At 35.1% G+C, this 25,569-nt stretch overlaps 1 protein-coding gene across 1 annotated transcript in view; it reads right to left on the bottom strand.

Moving 5' to 3' along the window:
* Positions 1 to 25,569, bottom strand: part of ADAD1 (adenosine deaminase domain containing 1) — a 50,779-nt gene that overhangs the window by 13,557 nt on the left and 11,653 nt on the right. The window contains exons 6-10 of the mRNA XM_064583140.1: positions 22,190 to 22,315; positions 18,526 to 18,649; positions 16,448 to 16,618; positions 14,627 to 14,856; positions 3,765 to 4,002 (exon numbers count right to left, since the gene is read on the bottom strand). Of these exons, the coding sequence (XP_064439210.1) occupies positions 3,765 to 4,002; positions 14,627 to 14,856; positions 16,448 to 16,618; positions 18,526 to 18,649; positions 22,190 to 22,315 (889 nt within the window). The remainder of the gene's footprint in view (positions 1 to 3,764; positions 4,003 to 14,626; positions 14,857 to 16,447; positions 16,619 to 18,525; positions 18,650 to 22,189; positions 22,316 to 25,569) is intronic.

Below are 25,569 nucleotides of genomic sequence, written 5' to 3'. Positions count from 1 at the left end.
TTAAAGGTTTAAAAATTCCTCTGAACCACCTCAGAATGGTGCTTTCTTTGAGAATAGTTAGGGCACCTTCCTGATAACTTTCTTATGAAAATAACTGTTTAGGTTTTTCCCTCTTCTGTACCAGTTATAGAAATAATTTTTCCTAGAAATGTATGCATTTCACAAGGATTTAAAAAATATTTACATGGTTGAGCAAATAAGTTACGATTCTTTTAATCTATTACTGTTAATTACTCCCTTTTATTAAATATGAGATTCGCTAGTGACATTTTCCCATAGAATCAGATTTTTATTACTTCTTTTTGTTATTTAGCTCTTTAAATTACATTTCCAGTTTTTCTGATTTCTTCATTCTGCTTAATTTATTTCCATTATCTCTTGATATAAGCATCTGAAGTACTGGCTTTTCCATTCAGCTTTGCTTTAGCTGTATATCCTACGAGTTCTGATATGTAATGCTTTCAATATCCTTGTTTTCTAAATATTCTGCAGTTTCATTTTATATTTCCTCTTTGAGCCAAAAGTTAGAGGACTTTTTTCCCCAATGAAAGAAATTCCTAGTATACTGATTTTGTTATTTAGAGATTTACTGTATCACAATCAGAAAATGCTCTCTATATGGCTTCTAACTTTAATTTAAATTCAAGTTAGTTAACATATACTGTATTATTAGTTTCAGGGTAGAGTTTAGTGATTCCTCAGTTGCATATAACACCCAGTGCTCATTACATCAAGTGCCTGCCTTAATGCCCATCACTCAGTTTCCCCATCCCCCACCCACCTCCCCTCCGGCCACCCTCAGTTTGTTTCCTAGTTAAGAGTCTCTTATGGTTTGCCTATTTTTATCTTATTTTTCCTTCTCTTCCTCTGTGCTCTCTGTTTTGTTTCTTAAAATTCCACACGAGTGAAATCATATGGTATTTGTCTTTCTCTGACTTATTTCACTTAGCACAATATACTCTAGTTCCATCCACGTTGTTGCAAATGGTAAGATTTCATTCTGTTTGATAGCTGAGTAATATTCCCATACACACACACACACACACACCCCATCTTTATCCATTCATCTGTTGATAGACATCTGGGCTTTTTCCACATTTTGGCTATTGTTGACATTGCTGCTATAAACTTTGGGGTGCAGGTGCCCCTTCAAATCACTATTTTTGTGTCCTTTGGATAAATACCTAGTAGCACAATGCTGGGTCATAGGATAGCTCTATTTTTCATTTTTTGAGGAACCTCCATCCTGTTTTCCAGAGTGGCTGCACCAGTGTGCATTCCTACCAACAGTGTAAGAGGGTTCCCCTTTCTCCCTATCCTCACCAACATCCACTGTTTCCAGGGTATTATGTTTGAGCCATTCTGACCAGGGTGAGGTGGTATATCTCATTGTGGTTTTGATTTGTATTTCCCTGATGATGAGTGGTGGTGAGCATTTTTTCATGTGTCTGTTAGCCTTTTGTAGGTCTTCTTTGGAGAAATGTCTGTGCATGTCTTCTGCCCATTTCTTGACTGGAGTTTTTGGTTTTTGGGTGTTGAATTTGGTAAGTTCTTTATAGATTTTGGATAGTAGCCCTTGATCTGTCATTTGCAAATATCTTCTCCCATTTCATAGGTTGCCTTTTAGTTTTATTGATTGTTTCCTTTGCTGTGCAGAAGCTTTTTATCTTGATGAAATCCTAATAGTTCACTTTTGCTTTTGTTTCCCTCACCTCTGGAGGCTGTCTAGTAGAAAGTTGCTGAGGCTGAGGTCAAAGAGGTTGCTGCCGGTGTTCTCCTCCAGGATTTTGATGGATTCCTGTTTCACATTTAGGGCTTTCATCTATTTTGAATTTATTTTTGTGTATGGTGTAAGAAAGTGGTCCAGTTTCATTCTTCTGCATGTTTTCCCAACACCATTTGTGAAGAGACTGTCTTTTTTCCTTTGGATATTCTTTCCTGCTTTGTTAAAGATTAGCTAGCTGACTATAGAGTTGAGGGTCCACTTCTGGGTTCTCACGTTGCTTCTAACTTAGAATTTGAAATTTTCTCTGTGGCCTAACGTAGGATCAGTTTTTTTTCAATATTCTATAGGTTCTTCAAAAGTAGGTGTATTTTATATATTTACACTGCAGAGTTTTGTGTAAGTTAATCAAATCTACATTTTCGTTATTTAAAATCACTATATCCTTGCGTATTGTTTTGTCTACTTGATCATGAACTGAAAGGTCAATTACTGTCTCAACCAGTAGTGGATTTCTATTTTTCCTCCTCTTCTGTAACTTCTGCTTTATGAATGTTGATACTATATTATTTGTGCATAGAATCCCTAACTGTTCTTTCTTCCTTGTGAATTATACATAATAATAATAAAGAGTCTTCTGCCTTATGTAATGCTATGGAGCTGAACTACACCTTGTCTAATATTTAGATCACATCTGCTCTCTTCATTTGTAATCACCTGGCAAGCATTTAGCTATAATAAATTAGCTAAGCTCATTTTATACGAATTTTAGCTTTGTTATGCTCGTATTTTATCTGCTTTCAGTAAAAGACTTTTTCATGTCTTTTCAAAGACTTGTTTTGTTTGTATGTGTATAATTTGTCCATTATTAACAGCTGATTGAAGGCAAGATTAGTGTAATTCACATTAGTTGAAGTAATCAATAGTATGCCTGAGGTCATACCAAGGAACATTTGTATGTGGTCTTAATTTAAACCCATCTTTCACAAAGAAAGCAGTTTAAGCATTTAAATTTTTAACATTATTCATTACCTCATTATAAATGTACGGTCACGCTAAAAGAACAGTTTTAGTTTCACCTGATAATCAATGGCAGGGATATTATAAAGAAATGTCTAAAACGCATAGCATATTATGGTTACTGGCAAGGGCTTTGGAAATAAAATGTCCAGATAAGAATCCCAGCTGTGTTACTTACTATTTGGGTGACTTTAAGCAAGATATTAAACCTAGCTTGAATCAGTTCATCTGTAAAAGAGCAACAACCTAATCTATAGGGTTATTATAAGAATGCAGTATAACATAGTACATATTTTAACACATGTCAAAAATACAGGTTCTTAGCTTTAGATCCAGAAATTCGGATTCAGTAAGAGAAAATGTATTTTTAAAACAAATACACTATATGATTCTAGTGTTAATTAAAATCACGAAATGATACTTAGAAAAATATAGGTTCTGGAGACTGATTTTGAATACTGGCTCCATTCAACTTAATTAACTCCAGTAAGTTATAGAACTTCTCCAGGTCTGTCTTCTCATCAGAAACAAAATGTGTGTTTTTTTAAAATTAGTACAATGCCTACAAAGTAGTCACACTCAGTGGTAACTATAATTGTTCAGAATTCAAAAAACTGCACCTAAAAAAGAATGATTTTAAAAGTTCTATTAAAATGCATTTTTGCTTAGTATTTTTAAGGGTTTTGTTTTTATTATAGTATAGATGGAGCTAGATTTACTGTGAAGCTTAACCTTCTGGGCCCCTTACACTTGCACAGGACCCTTCTAAATACAGCTGACCCTTAAAAAACACAGGTTTAAACTGCACAGGCCCATTTATATGCAGATTTTTTTCTGATACAGTATTGTAAACGTATTTTCTCTTAAGATTTTTTTTTTTTAGTTTTTATTTAAATTCCAGTTAGTCAGTATTAGTTTCAGGTGTACAATTTAGTGATCCCACACTTATATACAACACCCATTGCTTACCACAAGTGTCCTGCTTAAATACGTGATTTTAAAAGAAATTAGTAATGCTAACCTTTCAGTGATCTTTCCACTTAGGCCATCCACAATCTCCAAAGAAATGTCCCCCTGTGCCCAATTCAGACTCAGGGATTTATATTCCAAGTTTGTTTGAAGTGGATATGCAGAAGGTACTAAACTAACATGAGGTCTGTTGACCAAGTAAAACATTGGAAGTTTTGAAGTGAGTGCATCATCAACACGTTGCTTTACAGCAATTTCTAAACCTCTAGTATCACTGCAATTCCCATCACCTAGAAAGTAAAAACAAAACACTCAGAAGTTCAATATCAAAAGACTAGACCAAAAAAAAAGGAAACAGTCTAAAGTCTTTTTATCTTTTTCTTGCAACCTTTCCTTTCCTACTTCTCAGCAGCTACTTCTATATTTTTTTTACCAGAACCAGGACAAGGTAACAATGGTCATAATTTCCATTTAAAAAGGAATCTACAGAAAATAACAAATTGACATTCCAGTGAATAAAAGTGAAGAGCCAGAACTGACCCAGAAAAAAAATATAGTACTTTTTACAGGGTTCTGCCAGAGAGAATTAGCTTATCCTGTCTTGATTTTTCAGATTACAGCATGAAACCAGCAAATAATACAGGAGATAAATGTGGCTGAGAGATGGCTGGTGAGATTAAGTTATTTTTCCACATCTAAGGGCCACAAATTGTAACTATTCCAGTACCACAATGTTCCAGTTTCACAACACAAAATAATTTAAATAATGACCATTTCTGGTTACAATGTGGGCTAATACCAAAACCTTTGAGTTTTCAGTTAAAATAATTGTTGAAAGAATGCTCAAAAAGATGTAATATCATTAGTATAGTATAAAATAGTGGGCTCATCAAACTTAAAACAGAAGTTAGACAAGTCATTCCTATTTAAAAATTAGTAATTCAAAAGTAGATCTCTTTTCTCCTTAAAGCGTCAGAAGTTCTCACAAAGAGAAATTTTATACCACTAGACATTACATCACAAAGTTTTGTTTCCATACATTGGAACTGTTGAGATGGCTATTGGTCTTACACTCATTATGACTATTTGGAAACTAGAAAACGATGTAAAAAGAACACGAATTGCTGTTGACACCTTTTTTCTAAGCACTCCTTTGTGTGTGTGTGTGTGTTTTTTTTAATCCCAGTATAGTTAACATACAGTGTTAGTTTCAGGTATATAATATACAGATTCAACAATTCTATATATTACTTGGCACTCATCAAGATGTGTACTCTTAATCCCCATCATGTATTTCACCCAGCCCCCCACCTACAACCCTTCCTCTGTCTGTTCTCTATAGTTAAGAGTCTATTTTCCAGTTTATTTTTTTTTTCCTTGCTTGTTTCTGAAATTCTTTATGAGTGAAATCATAGGGTATTTGTCTTTCTCTGACTTATTTCACTTAGCATTATACCCTCTAAATCCATCCATGCTGTTGCAAATGGCAAGATTTCATTCTTTTTCATGGCTGAGTAATAATCCATTGTATGTATATACCACATCTTTTTTATTCATCAATAGACAGTAAGTATTCCATTGAACATTCCAAATTAAGAAGTAATGACAAATGAAGACTAGTTAAAAATATGCTTGGGCACAAAAAAAAAAAAAAAAAAAGATATGCTGGGGCACAAACATTTGGGAAGAAATAAGGTCTGTGGAATAGTCACTGTATCTATAATGAACAGAAGACATGGATTCAAAAGAAAATGTTAACATATTATTACTGTTCTATAGACTAAATGCGTCCCCATAAAATATGTTAAAATCTAATTCCCAATATAATAGTAGGCCTTTGTGAGGCACCCTTGTAAAAGAGGCTCTCATCCCTGCTACAGTATCAGGACACAGTGAGAAAACAGGCATCTATGAATCAGGAGATGGGCCCTCACCAGACATTGAATCTGCTAACACCTTGATCCTGGAATTTCCAGACTCCAGAACTGTGAAAAACATATGTTTGTTGTTTAAGACACCCAGTCTGTGGAATTTCTGTTGTAGTAGCCCAAACAGACTAAGACATACTATAATGAAATAATGCCATTGTTTGTGCCTAACATACCAAGACACATGTGGAAAAAAAAAAAACCCTGAAAGTCAAATTCCATTTAAGATTCCTTACATACCAAATTTTTTCACCTAAATGTATGGTGATTAACATAACATAATAAAATACAATTTTAAAAAAGGTGGTATAAAAGCAATAATGTAATAGAAAAAAGTATATTAATATTAGAAATTTTACTTTTCCTCTTTATATGTGTATGCTTTAACTATTAACTAAACCTGAAGTATGGTTTTGTTCATATCTTGAGGCTAAAAATTCTTCCTGGAAAAATACAGCTCTAAAATTACAGCATATTATAAGGCAAGCTTGATTTATCTCAGGTCATCTAAAATAACATGAAACTCAAAGGTGAAGTAAAAAGTTAAATCTATAATAACAAAAGCAGGGCGCCTGAGTGGCTCAGTCGTTAAGTGTCTGTCTTCGGCTCAGGTCATGATCCCAGGGTCCTGGGATCAAACCCGCATCAGGCTCCCTGCTTGGCAGGAAGCCTGCTTCTCCCTCTCCCATTCCCCCCTGCTTGTGTTCCCTCTCTCACTGTGTCTCTGTCAAATAAATAAACAAAATCCTTAAAAAAAAAAAAAATAACAAAAGCAAAGAAACACATCGACAACAATACAATAATAGTGGGGGACTTTAACACCCCCCCTCACTGAAATGGACAGATCATCTAAGCAAAAGATCAACAAGGAAATAAAGACTTTAAATGACACACCGGACCAAATGGACTTCACAGATATATTCAGAACATTCCATCCCAAAGCAACAGAATACACATTCTTCTCTAGTGTCCATGGAACATTCTCCAGAATAGATCACATCCTAGGTCACAAATCAGGTCTCAACTGGTACCAAAAGATTGGGATCATTCCCTGCCTATTTTCAGACCACAATGCTTTCAAACTAGAACTGAATCACAAGAGGAAAGTCGGAAAGAACTCAAATACATGGAGGCTAAAGAGCATCCTACTAAAGAATGAATGGGTCAGCCAGGAAATTAAAGATTAAAAAAATTCATGGAAACAAATGAAAATGAAAACACAACTGTTCAAAATCTTTGGGATACAGCAAAGGCAGTCCTAAGAATAAAGTATATAGCAATACAAGCCTTTCTCAAGAAACAAGAAAGGTTTCAAATACACAACCTAACCCTACACCTAAAGGAGCTGGAGAAAGAATAGCAAATAAAGCCTAAACCCAGCAAGAGAAGAGAAATAATAAAGATCAGAGCAGAAATCAATGAAATAGAAGCCAAAAGAACAGTAGAACAGATCAACGAAACTAGGAGCTGGTTCTTTGAAAGAATTAACAAAATTGATAAATCCCTGGCCAGACTTATCACAAAGAAAAATGACCCCTATCAACAAAATCATGAATGAAAGAGGAGAGATCACAACCAACACCAAAGAAATACAAACAATTATAAGAACATATTATGAGCAACTCTATGCCAGCAAATTAGATAATCTGGAAGAAATGGATGCATTCCTAGAGATGTATCAACTACCAAAACCGAACCAGGAAGAAATAGAAAACCTGAACAGACCTATAACGACTTAGGAAATTGAAGCAGTCATCAAAAATCTCCCAATAAGGAAAAGCCCAGGGCCAGATGGCTTCCCAGGGGAATTCTACCAAACATTTAAAGAAGAATTAATACCTATTCTGAAACTGTTACCAAAAAATAGAAATGGAAGGAAAACCACCAAACTTGTTTTATGAGGCCACATTACCTGGATCCCCAAACCAGACAAAGACCCCATCAAAAAGGAGAATTACAGACCAATATCCTTGATGAACATGGATGCAAAAATTCTCACCAAAATACTAGTCAATAGGATACAACAGTACATTAAAAGGATTATTCACCACGACCAAGTGGGATTTACCCCTGGGCTGCAAGGTTGGTTCAACATCCACAAATCAATCAACGTGACACAATACCTTAATAAAAGAAAGAACAAGAACCATATGATCCTCTCAACAGATGCAGAGAAAGCATATGACAAAGTACAGCATCCTTTCTTGATCAAAACTCTTCAGAGTATAGGGATAGAGGGCACATACCTCAATATCATAAAAGCCATCTATGAAAAACCCACAGCAAATATCATTCTCAATGGGGAAAAACTGAGAGCTTTCCCCCTAAGGTCAGGAACATGGCAGAGATGTCCACTATCACCACTGCTATTCAGCATAGTATTAGAAGTCCTAGCCACAGCAATCAGACAACAAAAAGAAATCAAAGGCATCCAAATTGGCAAAGAAGAAGTCAAACTCTCACTCTTTGCAGATGATATGATACTTTATGTGGAAAACCCAAAAGACTCCACTCCAAAACTGCCAGAACTCATTCAGGAATTCAGTAAAGTGGCAGGATATAAAATCAATGCACAGAAATCAGTGGCATTCCTATACACCAACAACAAGACAGAAGAGAAATTAAGGAGTCGATCCCATTTACAATTGCACCCAAAACCATAAGATACCTAGGAATAAATTTAACCAAAGAGGCAAAGAATCTGTACTCCGAAAACTATAAAATACTCATGAAAGAAATTGAGGAAGACACAAAGAAATGGAAAAACATTCCATGCTCATGGTTTGGAAGTATAAATATTGTGAAGATGTCAGTGCTACCTAGAGCAATCTACACATTCAATGCAATCCCCATCAAAATACCATCCACTTTTTTCAAAGAAATGGAATAAATAATCCTAAAATTTCTATGGAACCAGAAAAGACCCCGAATAGCCAGAAGAATGTTGAAAAAGAAAAGCAAAGCTGGCAGCATCACAATTCCAGACCTCAAGCTCTATTACAAAGCTGTCATCATCAAGACAGTATGGTACTGGTACAAAAACAGACACATAGATCAATGGAGCACAATAGAGAGCCCAGAAATGGACCCTCAACTCTATGGTCAACTCATCTTCGACAAAGCAGGAAAGAATGTCCAATGGATAAAAGACAGTCTCTTCAACAAATGGTGCTGGGAAAACTGGACAGCCACATGCAGAAGAATGAAACTGGACCATTTCCTTACACCACACACAAAAATAAACTCAAATGGTTGAAAGACCTCAATGTGAGACAGGAGTCCATCAAAATCCTAGAGGAGAACACAGGCAGCAACCTCTTCGACCTCAGCCGCAGCAACTTCTTCCTAGAAACATCACCAAAGGCAAGCGAAGCAAGGGCAAAAATGAACTATTGGGACTTCATCAAGATAAAAAGCTTTTGCACAGCAAAAGAAACAGTCAACAAAACCAAAAGCCAACCGACAGAATGGGAGAAGATATTTGCAAATGACTTATCAGATAAAGGGCTAGTATCCAAAATCTGTACAGAACTTATCAAACTCAACACCCAAAGAACAAATGATCCAATCAAGAAATGGGCAGGAGACATGAACATTTTTCCAAAGAAGACATCCAAATGGCCAACAGACACATGAAAACGTGCTCAACATCACTCGGCATCAGGGAAATCCAAATCAAAACCTCAATGAGATACCACCTCACGCCAGTCAGAATGGCTAAAATTAACAAGTCAGGAAACAACAGATGTTGGCGGGGATGCAGAGAAAGGGGAACCCTCCTACACTGTTGGTAGGAATGCAAGCTGGTGCAGCCACTCTGGAAAACAGTATGGAGGTTCCTCAAAAAGTTGAAAATAGAGCTACCATATAACCCAGCAACTGCACTACTGGGTATTTACCCCAAAGATACAAATGTAGGGATCTGAGGGGATACATGCACCCTGATGTTTATAGCAGCAATGTCCACAACAGCCAAACTGTGGAAAGAGCCAAGATGTCCATTGACAGATGAATGGATAAAGAAGATGTGGTATATATATATACAATGGAATATTATGCAGCCATCAGAAGGAATGAGATCTTGCCATTTGCAACGACGTGAATGGAACTGGAGGGTGTTATGCTGAGTGAAATAAGTCAATTAGAAAAAGACATGTATCATATGACCTCACTTATATGAGGAATTCTGAATCTCAGGAAACAAACTGAGGGTTGCTGGAGTGGTGGGGGGTGGGAGGGATGGGGTGGCTGGGTGATAGACATTGGGGAGGGTATGTGCTATGGTGAGCACTGTGAATTGTGCAGGACTGTTGAATCGCAGATCTGTACCTCTGAAACAAATAATACAATATATATTAAGAAAAAAAAAAGAAGATAGCAGGAGGGGAAGAATGAAGGTGGGAAATCGGAGGGATAAACCATGAGAGACAATGGACTCTGAAAAACAAACTGAGGGTTCTAGAGGGGAGGGGAGTGGGGGGATGGGTTAGCCTGGTGAAAGGTATTAAAGAGGGCACGTTCTGCATGAAGCACTGGGTGTTATACGCAAACAATGAATCACGGAACACTACATCAAAAACTAATGATGTAATGTATGGTGATTAACATAACAATAAAAAATTATTTTAAAAAATTAAATCTAATCAAGGACCATAGCTGACCTAACTGGACAGCTTTTTATACAGAAAAGATTCTCAGGAGCTTAATCTACCATAAGTGTAATGTAAGTCAGCAGAAATGGTTGCTGAAACAGCTATTTAAAACTGAGGCTGCATGAAGAATAAAGTATATAAATCAAAAAATCAAACATTAAAGAACTATGCACTGGTCCTACCACATCTGGAACATCATAATTAGTCTGAGGCATTACATTTTACCCACACCACCCATATATCACAGAACATCCAGAGAAAACAAATCATGTTCCTGTGAAACACAAATGTGTGGCCAGGAGAATACATAAAGGCAAGAAGCATCTTGCCTTTGTATTAATAATGCTCACTCTGTATTTTATTACATGAATGGTATCCCTGAGAATCCAACAGTGTACAACACCTAACATATAGTAGGGGGCTCAATAATCACCTGATGAAAAAAGAATGTGAAAGATTAGATTATCAGAGAGCAGTAATTATCAATCCTGGATGCACATTAGAATCTTGAGGGATTGGGATATTAATACCAATGCCATTCTCACATTATTTTCAAAGCTTCCTGGGTGAGCATAAAATGCAACAAGCATAAAGAATAAAATTTTTCAAGTGTTCCAGGCAGTATTAGTGTTAAGTAGAAAAATAAAAGCACTTTCAAAAACAAAACATGCTGACTCAAATCATTTATTCATGAAATATTTACTGACCCCCTAGCACAAACTGGACTAAGATGAGTGTGGCAAAGCATCTGCCTTCAAGAGTGTCAAGTTTAACAGACACAGCAATGAGATTCTAGTACTCATTATGCTCAGACAAAGCTATCAGAGCTCAATTTAATACAAAAAGCAGCAGCATGAGAAGTTATAAAACTGGTTGAGTCCAGGCTCTGCCAATAGGCAAACTGAATGATTTGGGGCAAGTATTTTATTAACATTGTGAACCTATTACTGATCTAAAAAAAAAAAAAAAAAAAAAAGGAATGAATAACAGAATCTCTAAGGTTATCAAATGTTTCTTTCATTAGGAGGGAGTCAGCAATTGGCATTCTTTATAATCCAAATGTACAATTCAAATTAGTTTTTTAAAAGAACTAGACGGAAATACCTCTGGACAAACACTTAGAAATATTTAGACAGATGATCTTACCATAACAGAATACCAACCTTGCAAATATACCTTAAAAAGCTTGAAAATATAAATCCAGCTGTTTTTAAGTACTTAAGCAAAGTGAATTTTCTTCCCAATATGGATTTTTTTTTAAGATTTTATTTATTTGAGAGAGAGAAAGAGAGCACACGTGCATGAGCAGGGGGCAGGCCAGAGGGAGAGGGAGAGAATCTCAAGCAGATTCTGCACTGAGCACAGAGCCCCATACCGGGGCTGGATACTACAACCCTGAGATAATGACCTGAGCCAAAATCACGAGTCCAACACTTAACTGACTGAGCCACCCAGGCACCCCTACTCTGGATTATTTTCTATTCAAATAATAGTAAATGTCTTTTTAATGCAAGCCTAAGACTTTTGTCCTACAAAAGAAGGAAGACTACTACCACAAAGTGATAAAATGAACATCTAAGAACACCCACAGCATAAAATTGGCTTCTGTAAACTTTCTGAAAAGTTAAGTAAGTCTTAAAATGTAATACTCTCCCCACTGGTAAATGATCTAGTAAATAAGGTTTTTAAGAATTAAAATAAAGAACTGTAAAAGATTTCATAAAACTTACACGAGAACAGGATGAGGTCATTATCCTCAAATAATTAGATTTAACTTATAGTGTCAGTACAGAATTAAAGGGAAGCAAATTCCAATTCTAAATAAGGAGGAATTGTTTTAAAAACTGGGGCTATTCAATTAATAGGATAGATTGGTTTTAAATCCTACACTCCACATTACTGGATGCTTTTAAACTAGGGTTAGATGATACTCTATCAGGAATGGCATTAAAAGAGTTTATGTACTAAGTGAGAAGCTGTACTAGACTACTAATAAAGTTCAGTGAATTCTGAAGATTCTTTTGGCTCTCTAAATTTCTCTCTTTTAGTGTACAGAAACTTTAAATGAGTATTTCTCCAAGAGCCATTCACATCATCTGTATCAGAATCACTTAGTGGTGCTTTTAAAATGTATATTCCTCTGTCTCAAAACTCCTACCCCTTCCCCCAGACACAGAATAGAGATCTTAAGAGGTCCAAAAATCTGCAATTTTACCAACAACTTGAACACATTAAAATCATTTAGGTTATACTAGACAGAACGCCAATTAGCTTTAGATATGTCCCACAAAGATGCCAAGAAGGAGAACAGAAACAATTTTACTAAGTCTTATATGGTGTTTTTTATTGCTACCTGGTATTCCCCATTGCTAGGTAAAAGATGACACTCAAAATGACAAGAGATTTAATTTTTAAGCTCCTGTCCCAAACCACTAGCTAAATACTAAATGATTTTATAAGAACCTATACTCATCCTTTTAAGAAACTAAATATAGTATGGAGTTATGTCATATAAATGACAAATTTTATATTTTATTCACCAAAGTCAAAGAAAGCTGTGATTCTGGAGAACACATAGACAATTCTTAGATAGTTAATAGACATTCAAGGAAAAAAAGAGCCTTTCTTAAAGGAAATTGAAATAAGTTTAAGTGCCTGAGAAAGTATCAGACCTGACTAAAAGAAAACAATCCAAAGAAATTTAGTAAGCAAATTAAATCTAAGAAATGTATCATCTACAAGAATATATATTTGGAAAAAGCAGATTTAGAAGTAACTACTTTTGAGGGTAAGAATAACTGGCACTATCATATATTACCAATGGGAATGTGATTTGGAGGGTAACTTAATAACATTTTTCAAAATTGCAAATGCATACATGCCCGTGATTCTACTTCCAGGAATTCATCTTAGAGACAGATATACTTTTACATGTGCAAATAACAAATATAAAAAGGTCATTCACTATAGCATTTTGCTAGCTGAAAAAAATTAGAAAACAATCTAAATTTCCCTCAACCTACAAGTGGTTAAATTATGATACCTTTATACAAGGACATACCATACAGTGAGACACAAATAATAATGAGAAAATTCTTTACATACTCGACATGGAAATATTTCCAAGATACATTATTAAATGAAAAAAGCAAGATGCAGAAAAGTATGAGCTGTATTACCTATTCATACAAAATACAAAAAGAAAGAAAAAAGAGAATATGCATTTACTTCTATCAATATAAACTATCTTTGGAAAGAAAAACAACAAACTAGTAACAATGAATGCCACTGAACAAAAATGGGTGCCTGGGGACTAGGATGGGAGGGAAATTTTTCACTGAAAATCCTTCTGAATCCTTTGAATTGTGAATCAAGTAATGTATTTTCTATACAAAGAAAATAAGCTTAATGTTAGAAAATAAATCTTTTCCTTTTTACAATTTATTAAAGCCAAACAAAAATAGCATCTTATATACACATGGAACTGAAAAATTACCTGTAAGAGAAATTCCTAAGAAATGGGTATAAAATATATAAATAACAAAAAATCAATTTAAAAAACAGAAAATATCACCACCTGAAAACAAAATTATTACCCATATGAGGATCTCAAGCTTACACATGCAATTGTTATAAAAAATTAATGGCAAGCAAAGAAGAACCAAATAACAGTAGTATTTAAAGTATTTCAATACTTTAAAGTTTAAATTAAAGGGGTAAATTAAAGTTTTGCAACACTCAGGGCTTTATGAAAACTATACAAATGAGCCCCCAAATTGTTTACTGACATAATGTCTGAAAAACAATTCAAATATAATTACATAATTCTGTAATACCTCCCACCAAAGAAAGAAGTAAATTACAAATTCACATTATTTATCTTGTGTTCTAGTTACTTCCTACTCATTTGACAAATTAAAAGGATCCAGATCATAACCAAAGGTATGAAAAAGGTAGCAAAAAAACCAAATGGGCATTTAAGATTTTTCTTATTTTAAGGATTAAATATAAGCTTTTAGACTTGAGAAGTTCAAGGAAACATCTTTTTCCAAAAGAAAGGGAAAAAATTTAAGTATTGTGCAAACAAAAGTGTACATTCAAGGTATAATACATCTAACTGGCTAATTTAAAATATTAATTCTTCTCCTCATAAGATAGAAGTCATATTATGCCAAGTATGATCACAAGTTACCATGAAATGAAAAGCTCAATGAAACAATGAATGTGGTTTTTTACCTTAAATAAAGGATCATGTATGCAAAATCTGATTTTATACTGATATAAAATATATTTACTTAGGGAAAGACGCCAGGAGGTACGGAAATCCCACTTACCAACAAGTATACTGCTGATATAAACTGGCTGTATAAAGTGACTCAGCAATGCTCCCTGTACACCAAGCACTTCCCATCTTGTCAATTTGTCACTTGAGGACATACTGCTTACTCTATTAACAACATCTGCAGGACAGTAGACAGTCAGATAAATTTTGCCTTCAACAGCCACATGGAGACTCAGTTCTTCATTGGCTTCAAATGCAGATATAGAATGTGGATTAAGACGCCTAGAAAAAGGAAAGGTTTTTTCCTTTAAAAAACAAAGTATACACAATGGAGTATTACTCAGCTGTAAAAAAGAACAAAATCTTGCCATTTGCAATGACATGCATGGAGCTAGAGAGTATTCTGGTAAGTGAAAGTCAGTCAGAGAAAGACAAATACCATATGATTTCACTCATATGTAGAATTTAAGAAACAAATGAGCAAAGGAATAAAAGAGAGAGAAAGGCAAACCAAGAAACAGACTCTTAACTACAGAGAATGCACTGATGGTTACCAGAGGGGAGGTGGGCAGGGGGATGGGTGAACTAGGTAATGGGATTAAGGAGTGCGCTTGTTGTGATGAGCACCGGGTGTTGTATGGAAGTGTTAAATCACTATACTGTACACCTGAAACTAGTATTACCCTGTATGTTAACTGGAATTTAAATAAAAAATCTAAAAAATAAAAAACAAAGTTAACTAGATTCTAGAGGGGAGGGGGTGGGAGGATGGGTTAGCCTGGTGATGGGTATTAAAGAGGGCATGTATTGAATGGAACACTGGGTGTTATACACAAACAATGAATCATGGAACACTACATCAAAAACTAATGATGTAATGTATGGTGATTAACATAATAAAAAAAGAAAAAACAAAGTTGACAAAATAAAATCTATATGTACTTAAGAATTGTTTTCAAACCTAACTTGCCAGTGTACATTTAATTCTAGTAACAGAAACAGATGCGAAACTAAAGCAAGGTAGGAATGGAGTGACTTGGTTCCACAAGATTAATACCAAAGAGAAATTAACCATATGTAGACCTTATGACAAAGATAAATTCTTTTTACTGCCTTTATGTCCCTTAAAATCAACTGGAAACCTAATTTCTGTTCCTACCACAGTTATTTTCTCTGTATGAAAATTTTTAAAAACTACAAAGAGAATGAAGAAAAAAAAAACCCTGACAATTTGTATTCAAGATTCTTCTCCAATAAAATGTTAAAAAATTAAATGTAAAATCATTTGTCCTGAATTTCTCCAGGAACCCTCCTTGTCCTTGTTTTCAAATGTGTAACTGGAAGAATTTATAACAAAGTATTAACCATGGTTATCTCTAGATAGTCAGACTTGCTTTCTCCTCTGTGCTTGTCTGTACTGTTTCAATTTCATGCTGATGCTACCCATTCATCAAGATAATGAAGTTTTGGCTACAAATTGACTAGAAAAACAAACTGCATTTTTCTTAGCGCCTGTATTAGTATTTGAGAGTGCATAAATCCATGCTTTCCTAACATGTATGAAGCCTTAAAACGCGAAAGAAAAAAATTTTCAACAGCATAGAAAGAAAGTGGTAGAGTACATGGAAATATTTAAGTAGTAGTAGTGTATCAGATTGAGTGGAGGGGAGGAGTGGAGAAGTAGAAATAGATCAGATTGAGTAGTAATAGATCAGATCTGATTGAGTGGCCCTCTAGCAGGCCACAAATAACACCTCAAGCCAGAGGGAGAATACGAACAGATATGAATTTACTTGTTCTATTGTTGTAGGGATTCAGAATATATGATACAGCCATCCTGACTGATTTTAAAAACAACTTCCATGATACTTACAATTGTGACTTAATTTGAGCTGACCCTTTAGGCAACTGGTTCATATAGAGATAAATGTTGATAATCTGTTTGAGAGTGAGTAGATTAGAAGCTGGTTCTGTACAAAATATTGATTTTTCCATCATAGCAGGATTTTTGCTGTAGAAGAGTAGAAGCTGTCTATAAAAGTACCTAAAATAAAAGGGTTATAACTTTATCAAGTAATAAAATTTTAAAGTAATTTATCTTAAGTGTCATATTCCTATTCATATGTGTTGTGAGCAATGTCCCCCCCCCATGTGGAAAGTTTTGATATTGATAAGAACTCCGAAAATAACTTTAACCTTATTTAATGAAGCATTAAATCCTGTAAGAAGTCCTCAACTGGAGCCCAGTCTGACATGTGATCTGCCTAAAAGTGCCATTCCTGGACTACCATTCCACTCATTTCACATTTGAGTCCTCAATTGTCATATCCTGCAAAAGACCCATTTCTCTACTGATCCCTCTCTTTGTTCTCAGACAGTTCTGCTTTCAGTCTCCTACCTGAAGTGTCAAAATTCTGCCTTGCTTCTACTTTCAGACAAACAACAACCGTGGTTCCTGCTCCTTAGTGGTTTTAAAGACAAAAACACAGAAGTACAAGAACAATACAATGAAGACCATAAGTTATACTGAGATATGAAACAAATCTCCTGAAAAACTAATACTAATCACATCAGGGGACAAATACTATTTTGCTTATTAAATAAAAAACATGATTTTAGCCCTTTCATCAGAGATAGTAAGAAATAGTAAGAAAATTCAGCACAAGCATGTAACAGGGCCAAGCATGGGAAGAAATAAATATAGAAGAGGTAATTTTAAAGAGGTCAAATAACTTAATAAGCACCAATGAGGATTAGAGGGACAACGACTTGCATTACCTTCATGGATTTCTCAAAAACTTTCCTTTCCTTTTAAGATTATATGATTCTTTCCTTATAGAGACATGTACTAAAGTTTTTCAGGCAAAATAATGTCTAAATTTGTTTTAAAATACTCTACCAAAGAAAATACCATCAACAAAAAGTGAGGATGCATAGGTTAAATAAGAACAGCAGAATGCTGATAACTAGATACGCTGATAATTGGATATGCTCATTGGATACTGGTATCAGAATGTTGATTACCTGAATGATAGAATTCATTATCCTATTCTAACTTGTGTTTGAAAATTTCCATAAAAAAGTTTTATAAAAAGTAAGCTCAATGGCTTAACAGAACCATAATCTGGTGGATCCTAGAGAAGAAAACAAATTTCTCACTTTTCATATGAAGGAACTTCTAAGGAGTAACATTCCTGGCTTTTCTCTCCTACCTGCTATTTACTCCTTTTGTAAGGAGCAGAGTGACTACTGAAGAATTTGGGAAAAGAAACTAGGTATGCTCACCTCAGCCCTTTTCTCTCTCTTTAAGATCTGCCAGCCTGTACGAACTTATAGTTATAAAACAAACAAGTCAGGAGGATGAGAAGTATAACAAAGGGAACAGAATCAGTAATACTGTGATAACATCATATGGTAACAGATGGTGACTATATTTACCATGGCGGTGAGTGTAGTGAGTGTTGAACATTAACATGTATAACACTATATATCAACTATACTTTAATTAAAAAAAAAAGAATACCATATCTACATTCTGCTATACAGTAAACTTTGCATAGACCTCATAAATGGAAACTTACTGGTTTCTGGCAATGTCTTTGGATAAATATGACTAATTTGGGGGGAGGTGAATATTACTAAGCCTACTTGGTCCAGATATAAAGCTATATATTCCAATTACTTTGATCAGTAATAAAGATGGTATAATAAAAAAAAGTTGTAGAACTCTTAAAACTGAGTTCATAAGGTCTCGATAATAGAAGCCACTAAAATCCACAGATTATAGACACTGCAGTTACTGTAAGGTTTTCAAAAATGACATGGAAAGACTGTCATATCCATGGCTCAATGATCAGTAAAATTCCATTTGTGAATAAAGATACTGATAGGTGGTTACTTTGGGCTGAAAGCATTAATATTTGGTGGCATTAAATATACATGTTACCTTACCTAAGGAGAGACCTTCTTGCTGTAACAACAGCATGAGTGTCATGTAACACTCTTCCATTTGGCTTAATGCACTGGCTGTAATTGTATTCACCTGTGCCTATAGCTACAACTTCATGCTGTCCAGCTGAAAGGAAAAGGTTAACAGTAGCAGGTTATTTTGACCTCCTTCTTCCCTATGTTCAACCTCTACCTTGCCATTTTAAAATTACTTATATTGACCAAAAAGATGGAAAAATTCCACAGTTCCAAATAAGAGTTCTAGGAAACAATTTTTTTTTAAATGTTTCTGATGATATCTTTTTTTTTTATTTTATTTTATTGAGAGAGACAGAGAGCATGAGAGAGAGGAGGGTCAGAGAGAGAAGCAGACCCCCTGCCGAGCAGGGAGCCCGATGCGGGACTCGATCCCGGGACTCCAGGATCATGACCTGAGCCGAAGGCAGTCGCTTAACCAACTGAGCCACCCAGGCGCCCCCTTATTCTTTTTCTAATAGTTTTGCTCCATTTACTTTTTGCTGTACCCCATTTGAGATTTCCTTATACAATTCTTTTTTCCTTTCACATCCTATGAGGCCTTTCTATAGTGTACCCACTAAGCTCATTGCTCTTTTTTCTCTAGAATATTCTCCTGTTTTTTCTTTTACTTCCATGTTGATGATTTCAGAAAATCTCTAATTTTAGACTTTCAAACAAAGTTCCAGGTGCTAAAGTAGATGCTAGGAATAAAATGTTGAGCAAGACATGCCCTCATGAAGCTTCTAATAAGAGACAGAAAAAGACTAAACAAACCACAAACTTTGATGCATGCTTTAAAGGAAAAAAATATGGGGCCAATGTAAGAATAATGGGGGGAAGGTTACCTCATGCAAACTAGCTGCAGAATCTCTCTTTATGAAATTGAAATTTAAGTTTCAGTATGAAGAGTGAGCAGTATGAAGAGTGAGCAGCACGAGTGAGGTAAAGGGTATTGCAGTCAAAAGAAAGAGCTTGTGCAGACCCTGGGCAAAGAGAGACCAGTATAGCTGCTCCAGGAAAGAGTGAAGGGAATGGCATAAGATGAGTTTAGAAAATGAAGCATCATAAACCATGCTAAGGAGTTTGTGGATTTTACCCAAGAGCTATGATGAAGCTACTGAGGGTAAGGGAGTGAAAAACCACACTGGGTTACATTTTAAGATCACTCCTTTATGTGGAGAATGGTGTAAGTCCAAGAAGCTGAAGACATAATGATTTAAGACTCGAGTAATGAAGGGTGGTTGGAAAAGAATAATCAGATCTGAGAGTCTGGAGACATAATAAACCTTAGAGATAAATTGTAGGGTATTAGGGAAAGGACTTAGCCTTTTCGTCTGTCTGAGCAACTGGGGAAATGCCATTTACTGAGATGGAGAAAGCTGGAGGAGGAATAAAATTAGATGGAAAAAACAAAAAGTTCCATTATCACAAATGTAGCTGCTCTAGTAAGGAGGGGATGGTGATGGTAAAAGTATATAGTGTCAGTGTAAGCTCTGGAATGGTGATGTAAAGTTCTGAGTTATAAATAGAAACTCAGTTTCTATTTCAACTCTGTAACTCGACCTGCCATGTTTCAGGGAGAGGCTAGTTTGATAATGCAGGAAAAAGAGGGGATAACCAAAAGAAGGAATGCATCAAGATGTGAGAGGGAATGGAACCAAAATTTAAGTGAAGTGATTAGCTATAAGAGGAAAGATCCTTCTTCCACTCACAGTAGAGAAGATGAGCACAAATTACATAGATATGGTGGTAGAGAACAGAAGAAAGTTTTGATTTGACAGCTTCTTACAGACACAATTAAAAATTATGAGGCATGGCCATTAGCTGAAAGCAAGGATGGAAAAGAGAATGTAGGATATCTGAGGACAAAGGAAAGTATGTAATGGACATTTCAGGGAATATGACCAACCCTACTGTAGACACAGGCTGGCTGGGCAGTGAGGAATACCCATTTGAGGTTTCTAATACATTTTAAGTATGTATTGATTGTGTGAATTACTCCAGGAATAATGTACTTGATTTTACTCCGTCTTTCCCCACCCCACATTCACAACTGTATTTTGAAACCAGATTTATTACTCTCATCCATGCTATTCACACAACTTCACATCAGCTTCCACATTCCAGTGTATATGGAAACACCGTTCTCTATGTGAACTTGAAATGTTATGTTTTATTCATCTCATTTCATCTATCATTTGTTGTCACTTTCATCTTATCACATCAATTTCTAAAGAAATTTTTCTTTCCCTATTCTCAACTCTAACATAAGCAGCTCCATCACAGTCACCTAAGTTATGATTCCCTAATTCAGGCCCAATCCTCATAGTATTTAAAAAAAAAAAAAAAAAGTTGGCAATTATTGCTTAAACATCAACTTACTTTAATCATTACAAATGTAATTTAAGCTTTTCCTAAATGCCAAGTACTGTGCCAAGTATTTTAATTATATTATCACATCTAATCCTAGTAACTCCATGAAGTAGAGATTATTTCTATTTTTAAGAAGTTAGAAGAAAACTGAAGCAGAGAGATGTTAAGTATGTAACATGCCCAAAGTCATGTAAGTGGCAGAGCTAAGTCTTGTTCTGTTCCCAACAATTAACAGTACTGTATCAATCCCTAACCAAAAGTCTTTCACCACTTACTATCTATCTCATTAAATCCAACTTCTGACTGGATTTTAAATGACTCCATAATCTGGTAACATCTTATCAACGTAAGTATATTCTGTATTACCCCTGTATATATATACTTCTCTGCACTAGTAATAAATTTCTCATTGTTCCATAAAGTTTTCTCATTGCTGCTTTCTTCCTTTATGTCTTTCTCTCTCCAAAAATGTCCTTTCCTCTATTTATCCAAGTCTTATTAACACTTAAAGTTTAGTACCCAAAGATTTTCACTCTATCAGTTCTCTACTATCTGTGAATTCTCATGCATTTTTGGATTACAGAAAATAATTTTATATATAGGTATCTGTATATAGATAGATATATAAACAGATAGTTTTACATATAAACATATCTACAGACATATAGATTTTATATATAAATATCCATATCTACATATATCTTCTCTCCCCACCTAAATTATAAAAACTCCTTAAGAATAGGAACCAAATCTTAAATTTGTTTTATATCATCTCTCTTACTCGGAAATGAATATAAAATCCAAATACTTTTAATTAATGATCAACCTAGAACACTAAAGGGTAAATAAAAGATAAAATGTAGTTGGAATCATATCATAATACGCACAAGAAAAAAAGTTTCATGATTTTTCATATTGTAATCCTTTCTTACTTAAAAGAGAAAATATGTTCATTTTTATCTAGACCTTCTCAATGTTTGTTACAATGAAAATTAGATTTCAGGTTGGTAGTAGTTCCAACAGAGTTGTTGTTTAAAATGTTAGGCATTTTACCATTCTGCAGTTCTCCATTAGTTTCTGGTTAGTATACTTTAACTTTGAGAGCCTTTGTATTTAATGATCCATACCCACTAGAAAAGGCCACTTCAAATCAATCAAAGCAACACCATTGTAAAAAGGGTCAAAGATAGTTAAAATACTACTATATATAGCTCAAATGATTAGAATATTTAATAGTTGTTCTACAAACCAACACATCCCAAATATTTGGACTTACCTCTTTCAATTATAAAAGCAGCCAAGGAATTGCTACATTTCAGATATTCTGAATGACTGGAAATTAGTTGATTAAATGTTTCTTTAACAATCTGTGAAATCTTTGCATACTGAATATGTCTTCCTTCTGGAAAAAAAATGAAATGGAATATGAATCTGAAGAACATGGTGCTTTCTCCCAGAGGCCTCTATTATTCCTATTATATAACATTACAATTGAGTGAGTTTGTAATTTATAGATATGGGAGAGCAAATAATAATTTATGTCATGATTGATATTTTAAAGCATTCAATCTAAAAAAAGACTATATTATTGAGCTGCTTTTTTTTTAAAGATTTTATTTATTTATTTGACAGAGAGAGAGAAACAGCCAGAGAGGGAACACAAGCAGGGGGAGTGGGAGAAGGAGAAGCAGGTTTCCCGCAGAGCAGGGAGCCCGATGCGGGGCTCGATCCCAGGACCCTGGGACCATGACCTGAACCAAAGGCAGACGCTTAACGACTGAGCCACCCAGGCGCCCCTATATTATTGAGCTTTATGGAAAACTCCTTGTAAAAAAATTTCTTAATACTACATATTAGAATTATTGATCTACATTTAATGAAATATTCAAAAGTCATACAAGACACTAGTCATTTCTTTGAATAGGATTATCCCATATTGCCAACCAACATCTCACTGAATGCCAGTAGTCTTCCTTCAACACTGTGACAATTAAAATAAACTCCTTAGGGGCGCCTGGGTGGCTCAGTCGTTAAGTGTCTGCCTTCGGCTCAGGTCATGATCCCAGGGTCCTGGGATTGAGCCCCGCATCGGGCTCCCTGCTCAGCGGGAAGCCTGCTTCTCTCTCTCCCACTTACCCTGCTGTGTTCTCTCTCTGGCTGTCTCTGTCAAATAAATAAATAAAATCTTTAAAAAATAAAATAAAATAAACTCCTTAGTATTTGCCCCACTGAGAACTACTGCAAAGCACTTAGACCCTTGATATAGTCCATGTTCCCACTAAAAAAAGTCCTAAACTCTGAAAGGAGATAAAGATAGTTTTAGGTAACTAGGATCACTAGAGAACAGTTTATAACCAAGAATATACATCAAAAGTCACCCATGGTTCTTCTCTTTCTCTTTTTTTAAAAAACATGACAGAGCTTAAAATTAAGATTCTTGGTAAGGCCCTGGCCATTTGTTGCTTTGTGTATCCCTAATGAAGAACCATTGTTCTAGAGAATGAGAGGTCACAGAATCACCTAATATAGTGTTTCTCAAAGTTTAATTGTAAGCCACCGAGAGTTCCTGATGTTTCATGATGGTTGCTAAGTAGTCTATCAAGGGGTTCGCAGTCCATTTCATATTTTGAGGAAAAAAAGCAATGAAACAACTTTGCTGTCATCCATTATATATTAAATGAATAACTATAATTTTCACAAATCATTTTTACCTACTTAATTATCATTACATTAAAAAAAGCACACAAATGATAAAAGTATGATGTTAGCAATCTAAGCTAACATTCTGCTAATGGGACATAACCCATTTCAGTTAGGCCACTTACATGCTTTAGTTTATATTTGTTAAACTTTAATTTTTCTGTTACTATTGTAATGCTCTCTTCTTAGCAAAAACAAATTCACATGATCAAGAATAATGTGAACAATCACAAAATTCATCACAAAATGAAGCTCTGAGAGAAAAAAGAATGAATAGCTATATTCTTCTATCTTATCACAAAGCATATAATGTGGAGGTGCCAATTATTACTATAATTGCATATTAGCATATATTTCACTAAAGTTGGTACAACAAAACCATCAATGTGTGGTGTATAAATTAGTCTTTGTTCCTTACGTAGTAAAAATACGAGAAGTACTCAGCAACTTGGCTCTGCATATCACCAAAAACTCATGATACAGAAGAAGCAGTATCCATTTAATGATATTTAACTTTTTTTTAAAGATTTTATTTGAGAGGGGGAGAGAGAGCACAAGAGAGCACAAGATGGGGGAAAGTTGGAGGGGGAAGCAGACCCCCCGCTGAGTGGGAAGCCTGATGCAGGGATCTATCCTGGGATCCGGGACCATGACCTGAGCTGGGATGGCAGAAGCTTAACTGAATGAGCCACCCAGGCACCCCAAATTTAACTTTTTTTTCACTGAAACAGCAGTATAAAAATATACATTCAGAAGTTCCCTCACCAAATGCAGGCAATGTTACCAGTTTCTAATAGAAATTTTGAGAATCTATAAATATATATAACTTCAAAAAACAAAAACTGGTTCATGCTAAAATGCACCTTTTGCATTTACTTGGTCTTGGACATCACTCAAGGGTAGACATTAGTATTACCTCATCCTTCTTAATGAGTCCATAGAATGAATGTACTATAATTTGTTTGATCATGTCATATATAATTAGCAAGTACTGTGTTATGATATAGAGTAGAAAAACACACTGAGATTAGTATAGAGCAAGAATTGTGTATGGGGTGGGGCGCCTGGGTGGCTCAGTTGTTAAGCGTCTGCCTTCGGCTCAGGTCATGAGCCCCGCTTCGGGCTCCCCGCTCAGCTTCTCCCTCTCCCACTCCCCCTGCTTGTGCTCCCTCTCTCGCTGTGTCTCTGTCAAATACATAAAATAAATAAAATAAAATGAAGTAAAATAAAATAAAATGAAATGAAAAGAATTGTGTATGGGGCAAAAAAAATATTCTGCTACACATTTAAAGGTTGCACCTAAATATCATAAAGAACATCTGGGACTTAACAACATACTAGTATACCTCTTGATCTTAATTCAATGTTGAAGAAATAATATTGTGAGTATAATCAAGTCTCAGTTACTAAATGTATCTCTTATTACCAATGCATGTAAAAAAAAAAAAAGCAAGTGTAATACCATTCTCCTTATACATACACCCTGGCTATTAAGGAAATAAAATGTTCTCCCAAATTACTGAAAATGAAGGATAAGATAAAAATATGACATAATGCCATTTAACACCATTTCTTTGATTTCGAGTAGCTAATTTCAAGTGATCTTCAGTATAATGGGTAACCTGAACCTATCTTCAGAGCCAAAATATCACTTTTTAAAAATTTTTATTTATTTGTTTAATTTGGGGGGGGGCAGGAAGTACAAAGGGAGAGAGAGAATCTTAAGCAGGCTCCATGCTCAGCATGCAGCCCAATGCGGGGCTCCATCTCACAACCTGGAGATCATGACCCGAGCCAAAATCAAGAGTCAAAACCTGAATGGACTAAGCCACCCAAGCACCCCAAAATAATTGCTATTTTTAATGAAATGTGGCCCAGTTAGAAATAGAACAAAGCAGACAGGCTGTGAAATAGTGATACACTCTATAACTGGCCCAACAGGATGTTTTGGAAATT

The sequence above is a fragment of the Mirounga angustirostris genome, unplaced genomic scaffold (assembly GCF_029215605.1).
Source record: "Mirounga angustirostris isolate CCGP_5_RB_7025 unplaced genomic scaffold, mMirAng1.0.hap1 SCAF_2, whole genome shotgun sequence".
Classification (NCBI taxonomy): Eukaryota; Metazoa; Chordata; class Mammalia; order Carnivora; family Phocidae; genus Mirounga; species Mirounga angustirostris.
Note: the sequence above shows the minus strand (reverse complement) of the source record. Positions and strands in the feature narration are given on the sequence as shown.